Genomic DNA, 13207 nt, shown 5'->3' on the forward strand with positions numbered 1-13207 from the left:
AAAAGGCCGTTCATGCTCGAAAACCCTCTAATGTAACTGAATTAGGACAATTCTGCAAAGATGAGTGGGCCAAAATTCCTCCAGGACGCTGTAAAAGCCTCATTGCACGTTATCGCAAACGCTTGGTTGCAGTTGTTGCTGCTAAGGGTGGCCCAGCCAGTTATTAGGTTTAGGGGGCAATCACTTTTTCACAAAGGGCCATGATGGTTTGGATTTTTTTTCACCTTTTAATAATAAACACCTTCATTTACAAATTGCATTTTGTGTTTACTTGTGTTGTCCTTGACTATTGTTTAAATTGGTTTGATGTTCCGAAACACTTAAGTGTGACAAACATGCAAAGGAACAGGAAATGAGGAAGGGGGCAAACACTTTTTCACACCACTGTATGTGTAAACAGGATTTTACAAGAAATAACAAAGTGCCAAAAAAAAGTACTTTCCTTTATCAAGCACAGGAGGACAGTAAATAGTTGACAGGTCTGTGAAGCTCACACCCTGACCAGCTAATGCCTTCAAAGATAACAAGAAAAAGGTTAGATAAATCATGAATGGCAGACAGGGGACTCTGGCACACATAGGTATAGAAACAGATGAAGTCAGTGTTCAGTGTAAATAAAAACACAGATCATCAGTGTTTGAAGACAGAGGGGAACTTCCCCTCCATCATTGCCTAATCTACACACAGGACAGGAGAACACACTGATGATTAGACTTCTGCAGCCAGTGCTTGATATTACCAGCGAGCGCGTGACATGATCATACCTACTTCATGCTCAGGTAAGTCGGATCCTCTCCACCCCGCCCTGCTCTGGTCACTAGCATCTTCTGGTCAAATGTGGCAGGCTGGACAATCTGATTAGCTAAGGAGGTGGTGGGAGGCGGAGCAACTTAGCAGTCACGCCCTCCCACTCAGAAGAGCAGCGCTATTGGCTGTCTGTCAGCATGTGAAAGCTGCACACTGCTCTGCATTTAATAACACACGCCCGCTGCACTCTATCAACGGCCCTACCGGGAGCCTGTGAATCGACGAGGAGGAAGAGGTGAGGCAAGGGTCAGCTGCACCCCTAGGTGACAGTGCGCCCTAGGCCACTGCTTAGTTTACCTAGTGGGAGCGCCGCCCCTGAGTGGGAGTAAACAATGATCTTTGGCGTCAGTGAGATAACTTGTGCCCTATCAGTGGTGTTATTGGGAGGAACTGTGCCTCATCGTTGATGTCATTGGCAGAAATTGTGCCCCTTTGTTGGTGTCAGTGGATGAAATAGTATTCCAAGGGCCTGTTAAAAGCAAGCAAAGGGCCGCATCCAGCCCCCAAACCACAGTTTGGAGGCTATTGCCTTAGAACACCCAGAAAGTAGTAGAAGTTTGAGAGGAAATGATTGCAAAGATTTATGCAAACTTTATTGCAGATCCTTAGCTGCCTCTGTTTTAGGCCTGGTTCACACCTATAGATTTTTTTAGTGCGTTTTCAGTTTTTCAAAAACACACTACAGTCCATTTAACATGGTTTCCTATGGATGTAGTTCACATCTGTGCATTTTATGGAAAGGGCCAGGAACTTTTTTGTGGTTTTTGGTTCCATAGACTTCAATGGATTAAAAATGTGTATTGAAAAATGCAAACTGCAAATTGTATAGGTGTGACCCAGGCCTTAGAGATATTATTGTAGGCTTGCAAGCACTTTCAAAAAAAAAAAAATGCTAAGTGGGAGGATATGCCTTCAGTGAATATGTTCTCTGCATTTAATAGAAAAACTGCCGTCTCTGTATCCCTTTTACATGTCCTAAAATGTGTGTATCAAGATTTAATCTCCCATTGCAGGGCATGCCTTTAATTTATCATCAAAGCTATGTGCAGATGTCTAGAAAAAACTGTGCGCTAATCTTGTTTGAAGGGGATAGGAAATCTGTGTTTAGTCATTTTAGCAAATCATAGCAACTGCAGATTAAAATGCAAAGGGAATTTAATAGCAGTGAAATATAAAATGCATTGCAAGTCAGCTATACATGTCATGTCAGTTTTGGCAAAGGTAGAATGTTACTTTTAAATATTCGGTGAATCAAGAAAAAAGCTGGCATGAATCCCCATCTCTTCCTGGTAAAATTCCCACACTTGCCATTTACATGTCAGAGCCTATCTTACCCATTAAAATTATTTGATAGTTGGTCTACAGGGGTGGGGAGTGGCACCTGGAAGGGTAGAACTTAAGCCTAGAGCTCCATGTACTCTAGGCTTGGGATCCAATATGGTTCCACAGGGATTGCTATAAAACATCACAAGATCCCTGCACCTCATCACTTTTGTTCCCCTGGAAAAGTTTTAGGCCAGGTCAAGGGTAACTAGAAGCAGCCCATAAGGATGAGATGTGCCTTTTTAACCAGACAAGTTTATGCCTGTGCAGATACCCAACAGTTATGTTACTACCCTAAGCAAGAGATCTAATGAAGGTCTCAATAGGTGCTGGCTTATAGGTTGGAAACCAACTTTTTTGAGAGTAGCAGGAGAGTTCCATGAGATCTGCTTACTTTAAACTTATATATATGGTCCTTTCATTTGTACACACTTGTCCTGTGTTATCTGAATGAAGCAGCTCTTTCCATCCCTTGCAGTGCACCAGGCTGACAGCTGTCGAATGGATCTCTTCATACCGAGAGAGCAGTGCTTCTACTTGCGTGCGGAGAATGCAGCGGAACGGCAGAGATGGCTGGTGGCCCTGGGCTCTTCCAAAGCCTGCCTTGGAGATATCACCACCCATCAAGCAAAAGGCATGTAAGGACAGCTGTTCAGCGTAGAATGAAAAATGATGGTTATGTGTACTCGAATTCAAGACACAATAAATAAAATCTTGATAAGTCTATGAAAATTCCCCCCTCCAACCCACTGATACCTTCCTGGAGATACTCCACCGCTCCTTCCTCTGCTGCGGGCATTCCCAAATTAACCTGGTGTTGGCTGACATCACTCTCTCTGTCATATGCCATTGGTGGCCAGACCTGAGCACTGTCACACGGGAGGAGGGCACATGCTCTCTCATACCTAGAAGCAGCAAGCTTTTACTAGCTGAGGCAGGAGTGGTGTGCGAGCTCTGCGGGGGTAAGTTTCAGTGGGTCAAGTAGGTAATTCACAAACCCTGTTCATAGGTTATGACTGGGGAGGGGGTTGATTTAGGGGTTGATTTACTAAAATTGGAGGGTGCAAAATCTGCAGCTCTGCATAGAAACCAATCAGCTTCCAGGTTGTTGTTTGTAAGCTTTGACAAAAAAAAAAAACACAAACACTTGCAGTCACTTTAAGCTTTGACAAAAAAAAAGTGATTGTATGGGTTTGTGGGTTTTTTTTTTTTTTTTTTTTTTTAAATAGCAAACCTATCATACTTACCTCCACTGTGCAACTCTTTTTGCACACTGTGGCCCCGAACATAGTTTTCTGGCAGCTCTCGCGGCTCCTCCCCACATCAGATAACCCTCTAGGAGAAGCGCTCTCTCGAAGGGGGTTACGTTGCAGGTGCTCTCCCGAGTTCAGCATCCATAACCACCGAATATATGTCACTGGATTTGATTGACAGCAGTGGGAACCAATGGCTATGCTGCTATCTATCCAATCAAGAGCCGAGAACCCCGGGCAGAAAGACAGACAGCATGTCCCTGCTGGGTCAGGTTCAGGGCTCAGGTAATTAAAACAGGGGGTGGGGGCTGGGGGGCCGGCCACTGCCAGGTGTTTTTTCACCTTAATGCATAGGATGCATTAAAGTGGGGTGCTCCTAAAAAAAAAAAAAAAACTTTTAATAATCGGACGCTTACCTGTCCCAGGGTCCAGCGATGCGGGAGAACGTTCCCCGCTCCACTCGCAGCTCCCTCATTCGTACTGTGGGCACCCGTCTGTGGCTTCACAGCCGGGCACCCACTGCGCATGCGTAAGCGGCGCAGGGCGCCGTGATACGCCGCACAGTCATCTGGGACACGTGACCGGTCCCAGATGACTGTGCGGCACGAGGGGAAGTGACGTCACCAGCCCGGGCAAGGAAAAAGGCAGACTACGAGGGACCCCCTAGCAACAGGTATTTAGAGGTGAGTAAAACGTTTTATTTTTTTTTTATTTTTTTTTTCCAATTATTTATTTTTTAAGATTTTTTAATCACTTTTTTATTTTTTGGTGGCAACACCAATTTAAGGTGAAAAAACTAAAGTTTACATCCCCTTTAATTGAACAAGCTTAAGTTAGAAGCTGATTGGGTACCATGTAGTTCTGCACCAGAATTTTCACTCTAAAACTTTAGTAAATCAACCCCAGTGCGTTTCTTTACTGTTGCATGGTCCATCTCGGTGCCAGGTAAGTCCATCTAGACCAGGTGTAGGCAACCTGGGGCCCTCCAGCTGTTGTGAAACGACATTTCCCATGAGGCATTGCAAGGTGGGCAGTTACAATTTCTCCCAGAGGCATGATGGGACTTGTAGTTCTGCAACAGCTGGAGGGCCCCAGGTTGTCTACCCCTGATCTAGACTCTAATCCTGTATTTACCTGTTAAGGTGACAAAAACTATGTTGTATCTTTTAATATGTAACTATATTTTATTATGTTTTTAAGCTGTAATTTGTGAAGCAACCAATGTGTTTAAAGGTAGTCAAGTAGCCTGTGGTGTTGTACAACAAATTTACTTTGTATCTGACATACTTAAAGTGGAACTTCAAGCTAAACGCGGGGTCCCACTTTATGCCCTCCCCCATCCCTCCCTTACCACATTTGGCACATCGTTTTTTGTTTGTTTTGTTTTTTGACGGAAGGGGTACCTAGATAGTTATCTGCTCCCACATCCGCTTGGATTGCCTAGGTGATCTGGGCAGAAGTTTGACCCCTCTTTGCCTTCTGGGGCATGTCACAGGTTCCAGAAGGTTGCAGGTCCATTCACAAAGTGGAGCGTGGCTCACACGTATGCAGTGGAATTAGGCTGTGAAGCCACAAGGAGTCACAGCCAGCTTCCCTCAGTAAACATGCTGGTGTCTGGGGCTCAAAGACTGGCGAAGAACCGGCCTGAGTGAGGACAGTGCTGGATCCCTGGACAGGTAAAGTGATCTTAAAAAATCGGTAGCTACAGCATTTGGCATAGAGTAGGCTGTAACACTGGAAGTCCCAGAGATCAAGAGGACCAATCAAGTGATTGTATGGATTGGGGACCTAAGCTCTTATGCTGTGTACACACGACCGGACTTTACAGCAGACTAGGTCCGACGGTCTTTCCGATGGACTTTCCGAACGAACGGACTTGGCCACACACAATCACACCAAAATCCGAAAGATTCAACCGTGATGACGTATGACTGGACTAGAATAAGGAAGTTCATAGCCAATAGCTGCCCTAGTGTCGGTTTTCGTCCATCGGACTAGCATACAGACGAACTGATTTTTCGACCGGACTCAAGTCCGTCTGAAAGATTTGAAACATGTTGTAAATCTAAAGTCCATCTGATTTTTTGACAGCAAAGGTCCGATGAAGCTGTCGGACTTTTGCTGTCAAAGTCCGGCCGTGTGTACACGGCATTAGGCTATCAGAAGGATGCAACCCTGTGAGGAAGACCAGTCGACAGCTAGGTTGCCTCATGTTTCTGGTAGAGCATGGGAAGATTTGATGCTGGAAGTCCAAAGGCAGAGGAAAAATATGACAGAGGATTATGATTCTCAATAGGAGAAGTGAGCAGTGGCAGTCTACACATTTCACTTATGACAGGTTTGTTTTTAATAGAGGCCCAGTTTGTATATCTACACATAGCCCCTTTTGGAGTTTTCATTCACCACTGGCTTAGGTTATTCTTTTATATGTTAAATGATAAGTGAGAGAATAATCACCCTCCGTGTTATTTAGTAAAACGTAGGCTAGTACTATGTGGGTGAGTTTATTCTCTTGCTAATGAGAGATTTATCTACAGAGTAATTGAACTAAAGCTAAAACTGAACTCCAGCATTACTTTCCGTCTTCAACAATCTAGCACTTCTTTGCTCAAACTTACTGTCCCTAGTCTGTCCCTTCATTCATATTATTTGAGTTTTTATAATTGCAGAGGCACAGTATCACATGCATGTGGGCATTACCTAGCGCAGTTTGCATGCACCCATGAAGGCATTTTGATAATTGCTTAAAGTAAAACTAAAGGCGAAACTTTGGAAACATTTTGGATAGAGTAAAAAAGGGTTTTAACCCCTGTCAGTTTTTGCCATCTATGTCTCGTTGGGGAGATTCCCCTTCACTTCCTGTCCCATAATCAAAACGAAGGAAGTGAGAGGGAATTCTTCCAAAGCGAGGGAATCCTGAAGTATCAACAGGGCCACCACAACTAGTGTCACCATTGAAGATTTCCCCACTGCTCTGATGTCAACACAAAATTTAGGACTTTCTTTTACACTTTCTATGATAATGGTAAACGGGACACAGAGAAGGGGCACCGAGCAATAGAAACAACATGTAAACAATAATATATTTAAACAATATGTAAGTCCTCAACACCAATATAAAACAAATACTATTTGGGGGCTGCACTAAATAACCACAGTGTAGTTTAAATATCTAAATCTTCAGTTGCATTTGCAGAAAGCATGCATTTCTGTGTGATTTGCTCAAGTGGAAAGTCTTGGATAACCACGTCACCCCCTAAACCTAGGTTCACATTTGTTTTACACGGACACGGAAGCCCATTCATTTGAATGGGCTTCTGTGCCTCCAGAAACGAAGGGTAAAGATCCCTGCACCATTTCTGGAATCGCAGCCCGCATGGAAATTGCAAGTGGAGTGCGGTTCCCAATGCGGGTATGATTTCCATTGCATGGGGCGTGCCATTAGAATTGACACCTGCAAGTATCCAGCATATTTTACTCTGTAGGTACAGTAGGTGGTTGCGGCTGAGGGTACAGGTGCGGATTCCGCAGTGGGAACCACCCACACAGATGTGAACCCAGCCGAAATTATATTTCAGAGTTGAATATGTCAGCAGACTCTTAATGATCCACTTTGAAAGTTTATCTTTCGAAGTGTAATCATGGATGAAATTCTTGTGATTGGGATCCCTGGTCTAACATTTTATACAGTTAAGAGTGTCTAACTCTTTTTTGGAGGATTGCTTTAATTCACATTAAATACACATTCCCCCATCCACACAACCAAGGTGGATGAAGGAATTCTCCCTCCACGCTATTGTATTCTGACAGAGGGGACTCCTCTGCTGTTTTTTTTTTTTTTGTTTCTGTTATAAAATTTTGTAAATAAGTACGTTTTTTCCTTCATTGATGGGCACTGGTAGGCGACACTGATGGGTGGCACTAATATACAGCATTGATAGGCGGCACGGATGGGCACACATGGGTGGCACTGACAGGCAACACTGGGCACTGAAAGGCTGCACTGATGGTACTGATATGCGGCACTGATAGATGGAATTGTTAGGCATCACTGATGCCACTGGCAGGCATTGGGGATGGGCATTGATTCGCAGCTGCCTGGGCACTGATTGGCATTTCCCTAGTGGTCCAGTGTGGTGGCTATCCCTGGTGGTCCTGGCGGCATCCTGGTGGTCCTGGGTGGACATCCGAGGGGGGGCTGCACTGATAAACAATCAGCACAGACCCCCCATGTCAGGAGAGCAGCCGATCAGCTCTCCTCTATGTGTGGCGGTGGACGAGGTATACTTGGATTTTGCAAAAGCGTTCAATACAGTTCCACACACGCGGCTCATGTGTAAGGTAAAGTCTACAGGTTTTGGAAATATCAGTTTGTAAATGGATAGAAAACTGTCTAAAAGACAGAATTCAGAGAGTAGTGGTTAATGATTCTTACTCTGAATGGTCTAAGGTTATCAGTGGTGTACCCCAAGGTTCAGTGCTGGGACCCTTACTTTTTAATATCTTTATAAATGATATTGGGTCTGGGGTCAAAAGTACAATTTACAGATGACACCAAGTTATGCAGTGGAATAACGTCCTTACAGGATGTCTTCAATTTACAAGCTGACCTCAATGTCTAATTGGGTGACTGTGACAGATTGGTTTAATGTTGAGAAATGTAAAGTTATGCACTTGGGGGCTAAGAATATGCATGCATCATACATGCTAGGGGGAGTACAACTGGGGGAATCCATGGTGGAGAAGGATCTGGGGATTTTAGTAGATCATAAGCTCAATAATAGCATGCAATGCCAAGCTGCGGTTTCCAAAGCGAGCAAAGTCCTTTCTTGTATTAAGAGAGGTATGGACTCCAGAGAGAGATCATTTTGCCCCTGTTCAAATCATTAGCAAGACCTCATCTGGAATATGCAGTTCAGTTTTTGGCACCAGTTCTCAAAAAGGATATCTGGGAACTGGAAGTGCAGAGAAGAACAACCAAACTGATAAGAGGCATGGAGGAACTCAGCTATGAGGAAAGATTAGAGGAACTGAATTTTTTCACTCTTGATAAGAGGAGATTAAGGGGGGATATGATCAACATGTACAAATATATAAGGGGTCCATATAGTGAACTTGGTGTTGAGTTATTCACTTTAAGGTCATCAGAGGACAAGGGGGCACTCTTTACGTCTAGAAGAAAAGAGCTGTCATTTCCAAATATGGAAAGGTTTCTTCACAGTAAGAGCTGTGAAAATGTGGAATAGACTCCTTGCAGAGGTGGTTCTGGCCTGCTCAGTAGATTGCTTTAAGAAAGGCCTGGATACTTTCCTAATGTACATAATATAACTGGGTATTAACATTTATAGGTCAAGTTGATGCGGGGAAAATCAGATTGCCTCTTGGGGGATCAAAAAGGAATTTTTTCCCCTGCTGTAGCACATTGGAGCATGCTCTGCTGTTTTTTTTTTTGCCTTCCTTTGGATCAACTGTGGATATAGAATTGGGTATATTGGATTGTAAGATATTTTTTATTTTATTTTTTTATTTTTATGGCTGAACTCGATGGACTTATGTCTTTTTTGCAACCTGACTAACTATGTAACTATATAACGTCTCAGATGCGAGTGAGGGAAAAGCTGACCAACGGCCCTTCCTGTTTACATCCTGATCAGCCATGATTGGACACGGCTGATCATGTGGTAAAGAACCTCTGTTCTGCAGGGCCATCATATGACGTCCACCCAGAACGAGAGGCATGCCGCCCAGCCGTCATTTGATGGTGGACGGGAAGGGGTTAAAGTAGCACTAAATTGTATTTTTTGGATAAAAAAAGGGAGGATTATAACCCCTGTAAGGTTTATTTTTGCCATCTTTGTCTCATTGGGGAGATTTACCTTCACTTCCTGCCCCATAGCCAAACAGGAAGTGAGAGGAGAACTAGTGCCCCCATTGGAAGAGTTCCCCTCTAATATTTTTTTGGGGAACCTAAAATATATTTCTTTTATTTTCATGTTCAATAATAGTAAACAGGACAAATAGAGAGTGAATTTCCCTACCGGGGGCACAGACCGCAATAGAAACGGGTATTTTATTTTGCTGTCTATGTCCTTTCAGGGAGATTTTGCTTTACTTCTTGTCTCAGAGACACAGCAGAAAGTAAGAGGATATCTATGAGGGCATATAATCTTTAAGACTGTTGCCATCAAAATAGTTGTCCTATTGGATGAACTCCTGGTTCTAGGACAGCTCAAAAAAAAGTTTATTTCCCATCACATCACTGTACTGGAAACCATGGGTTCTAACACTTCCTTTATATCAGGAACCAATCATTTGCCTTATCAAAAAAGGAGGACAGAAAGATGTCTGTGCATTCACATGACAATCAATTAATCCTTTTTTCGTTTACCTGCATAAGGAAAGGTTTCAGTGAAAACTGAAAATGAAGCATTGAGATACTCAGTGAGGATAGCCATAGCGTTCCATCCAGACATAGCTGTGCTGTACCAGTCCAGTCCACTTCCATTTGTCTATGATCTGGTGCCCCCGGAACACTGCCGCTGGTGCCCCCCGAGACACTGCCGCTGGTGCCCCCGAAAACTGCCGCTGGTGATCCTGGAGCACCTTACTTGCCACCTTTCACATACAGAAAGCCTCATATAAAAATAATTAGTATGATGTTTCTATCATCTGCCAATATAGTTCGATCCTACGCTGAAGGTTTAGAGGTGATAGAAGCAGAGAGAAAGGAAATAACATAACCCAGGCTTCATCAGGTAGGTCCTACTAACTTTGTGAGGAGGTTTGTGTGTGCTGTGGATGCAATGAAGTACACCGATTTTGAAGAATACCCTTTCTAATGAAGCCTGGTGTGTTAAAATGCATTAATAGCTCACTGACTGGCTTCACTTGTTGCCTGGAATTGTTTTTGCTGTTATCTGATTGGTTGCAAGGCACAGTACAGATCAATTAGAAATAGTTTCTTGCCAATGTATTGAAGCAGATAACTGGTAAAAGATTTCTGATTGGTTGCCGTTTGGTCCTTACCATAATTACGGTTGTACAATATTAATCAAGGTTTTAAGACTTGTATCTTCTATGTAACATCCATATATACATTTTTTTTTTCTGCACAAGAAGATATACACTTGGCTGACTTAACAGAGCAGCTTTTATTAAGAGTATTGCCATAGTAAAGTGTATGCTGTATTTTATGTAGTATCTCTACATGGACTGTTAAGCAACTTTTATCACTCTATGCTACAGTGCTGTATTTTTATGCACCTGCTAATGAAAATTTACCTTCTTTAGAAATTATTTCAGACAGCGAATCCCTGGGAAGGAAACTGTCAGAGCTTCGGCTGTTCTGTGATCTGCTTATGGAACAAGTGATGGAAGTAAAAGGAGCAGTGGATGCAGATGATCCCAGCGAACCTCCTAACAAGGAGGTAAAGTAACTGTAACTATCCATAAACATGACACACATCCAAGACATTTCCAAGGACATCATGGCTAGATCCCTCATACACAAAAGTTATTTGAGTCGCTCAGTACATTTGTAATTTGGGTCAGCCAAGGCTACATGTTTCACCACCATACTTTATCAGGTCAGACTAAATCCTTGGGGCTGAAATCTTAAAGTGGTTGTAAACCGCTGAAGAATAAAAAAATAAAAATCCGTAAGGCAAGGGCATAATGTGCTAGTATGCATTGCATACTAGCACATTATGAAATATTTACCTTAGAACAAAGCCCTTCCAGTGATGCCTGCTCACCCCTAAGGCGGCTGACAACTTCCCCCAGTGTTTCTTCTGGGTTTGCGAGCGCCTGCGCTGTTATAGGCCAGAGCAACGATGGCGTCACTCCAGTGCATGCGCACGGGAGCTGCCTTTTCTGCCACATGCTCTGAAGCTCCAGCACTGTAAGCCGGACCTTCAGAATGCATGCACCGACGATGTCATCAGCTACATGCACTCTGAATATCTCCTAAACCAGTAGTCATCAACCCTGTCCTCAGGGCCCACTAACAGGCCAGGTTTGCAAGATAACTGAAATACATCACAGGTGATATCATTTGCTGCTCTGTGATTGCAGTATTCTAGTCTGCATCTCCCCAAGGTAATACATAAAACCTGGCCTGTTAGTGGGCCCTGAGGACAGGGCTGATGACCACTGTCCTAAACTGTGCAAGTTTAGGAGATATTCATAGTACTTACAGGTAAGCCTTGTTTATAGGTTTACCTGTAGGTACAAGTGGTGTAACAGAGTTTACAACCACTTTAAGGTGAACCGGAATTGAAAAAAAATTAAAATTTGCTTTTCTAGAAAATACCTAGAAATGTTAATTGTGTCTAATCTGAACCCTGAATAATGTAACCTTGGCCTGGAATTCCACCTGAAAGATAGCAGATCTTATCCGTTGCCCACTTACTAATTGCTTATATACTGTATCTGCAGCGTGAGATCATCTTTTGATTGAGATTGGGTTCCTTGCTGGAGAGACAGCTTTCCCTTAGGACAAGCATCTCCCTACTTCTGTTCCAGTTTTGTGGATCTGTGCCTTTTGAACCTCTGCTTCTTGAGCATTGCGCCCCCAGTCATCAGATCACCAGCCATTATGGAGTGCAGCCATGACGTGAGGAAGCAAAACCCTGCTTTTATGCTGAGATGACCACCTCCACACAAACTGCAGAACAAGGCAATGAAATTCTTGCAATAGCCAGATTGAAGATGTGGTGTTCTGTGCCAGACGGATACATTTTCACAGGTTTTATTTCAAAACCTTGTATTTATTTAACCTTTATGAGGCAGTGTGCTAACTATAGACCCTGCCAGGTAGACCTTCGTAAATGGTCCAGCTGATCTTCTTTTCCTAAGCCCATGGTACAGTGTTATCCAATGAGTAGTCTTGTTTCTTGGCTGGGAGAAAATGGATTCAATAATATTGTCTCTTCTTCCTTTGAGAATGGAATAAAGAGATCTGGAGTCTTTTGTAAATAATCTCTTGGCAGTTTGATCACTCCCTGATCCTCCTAAAATCACAAATTTTAAGATTACTTTCACACTGAGGTGCTTTGCAGGTGCTACAGCGCAAAAAATAGCGCCTGTAAAGAGCCTCTCCTGTCTCTCCAGTGTGAAAGCCCGATGGTGCGCTTGCAGGACGGTCAAAAAATTCCTGCAAGCCGCATCTTTGCAGCACTTTAGGAGCAATGGGGCAGCGCCGCTGCGGCTGCGATTTTAACCCCCGCTTGTGGACAAAAAGCACCGCAAATAATAGCACCGCTTTACCTCCGGCGCCCACCCAGTGTGAAAGTAGCTTAAGACTGATTTATTACAAGTAGTAGCTGTGCAATAATATTGTATAGGATTTTATTTTTAATGAGATCACTTCTGAAAGCTGTTTGGGCTGTAGATGGGTACTCAAAGGATCTGCTGGCCTTGAGAATTATAGTTCGGTTGCTTACCAAGTTGGTTGATAAATCCAATATATCAATGCTTTCTAGAATACTTTCTATGGGAGTCTATGCGTCTACGGTTCTTTCCCATGTTTGGACATTTGACTTCAAAGTACAGTCGGATCTGACTAAAGTCACATTTCAGGTCAATAAATGAACATTTGAGGAGTTCTGATTGGTTGTATTTTTGAATAACTGATTGTGATTTAAAATGGTCTAGACAGTTGCCTCTTATTTCACCAGTTATGGTTTGTTTCTGCAGCAAGCTTGTGCTTTTCAGAGAACGTTTGTGTCACAGAACAGGTTTTGCATGTTGACTGACCTCTGTACATTATATGTAATTTAATCGCTTAACATGGCTAATAGGTTAGGTGAGAAAGATGGAACTTT

The 13207-nt window shown here is 43.2% G+C and overlaps 1 protein-coding gene across 1 annotated transcript in view; it reads left to right on the forward strand.

The window, feature by feature from the left end:
* Window positions 1–13207, forward strand: part of LOC143983773 (pleckstrin homology domain-containing family A member 3-like) — a 67335-nt gene that overhangs the window by 35895 nt on the left and 18233 nt on the right. Inside the window, exons 3-4 of the mRNA XM_077483829.1 lie at window positions 2609–2764; window positions 10674–10810. Of these exons, the coding sequence (XP_077339955.1) occupies window positions 2609–2764; window positions 10674–10810 (293 nt within the window). The remainder of the gene's footprint in view (window positions 1–2608; window positions 2765–10673; window positions 10811–13207) is intronic.

The sequence above is a fragment of the Lithobates pipiens genome, unplaced genomic scaffold, assembly GCF_037356315.1.
Source record: "Lithobates pipiens isolate NorthernLeopardFrog02 unplaced genomic scaffold, aLitPip1_a1.2 Scaffold_16, whole genome shotgun sequence".
Taxonomy (NCBI): domain Eukaryota; kingdom Metazoa; phylum Chordata; class Amphibia; order Anura; family Ranidae; genus Lithobates; species Lithobates pipiens.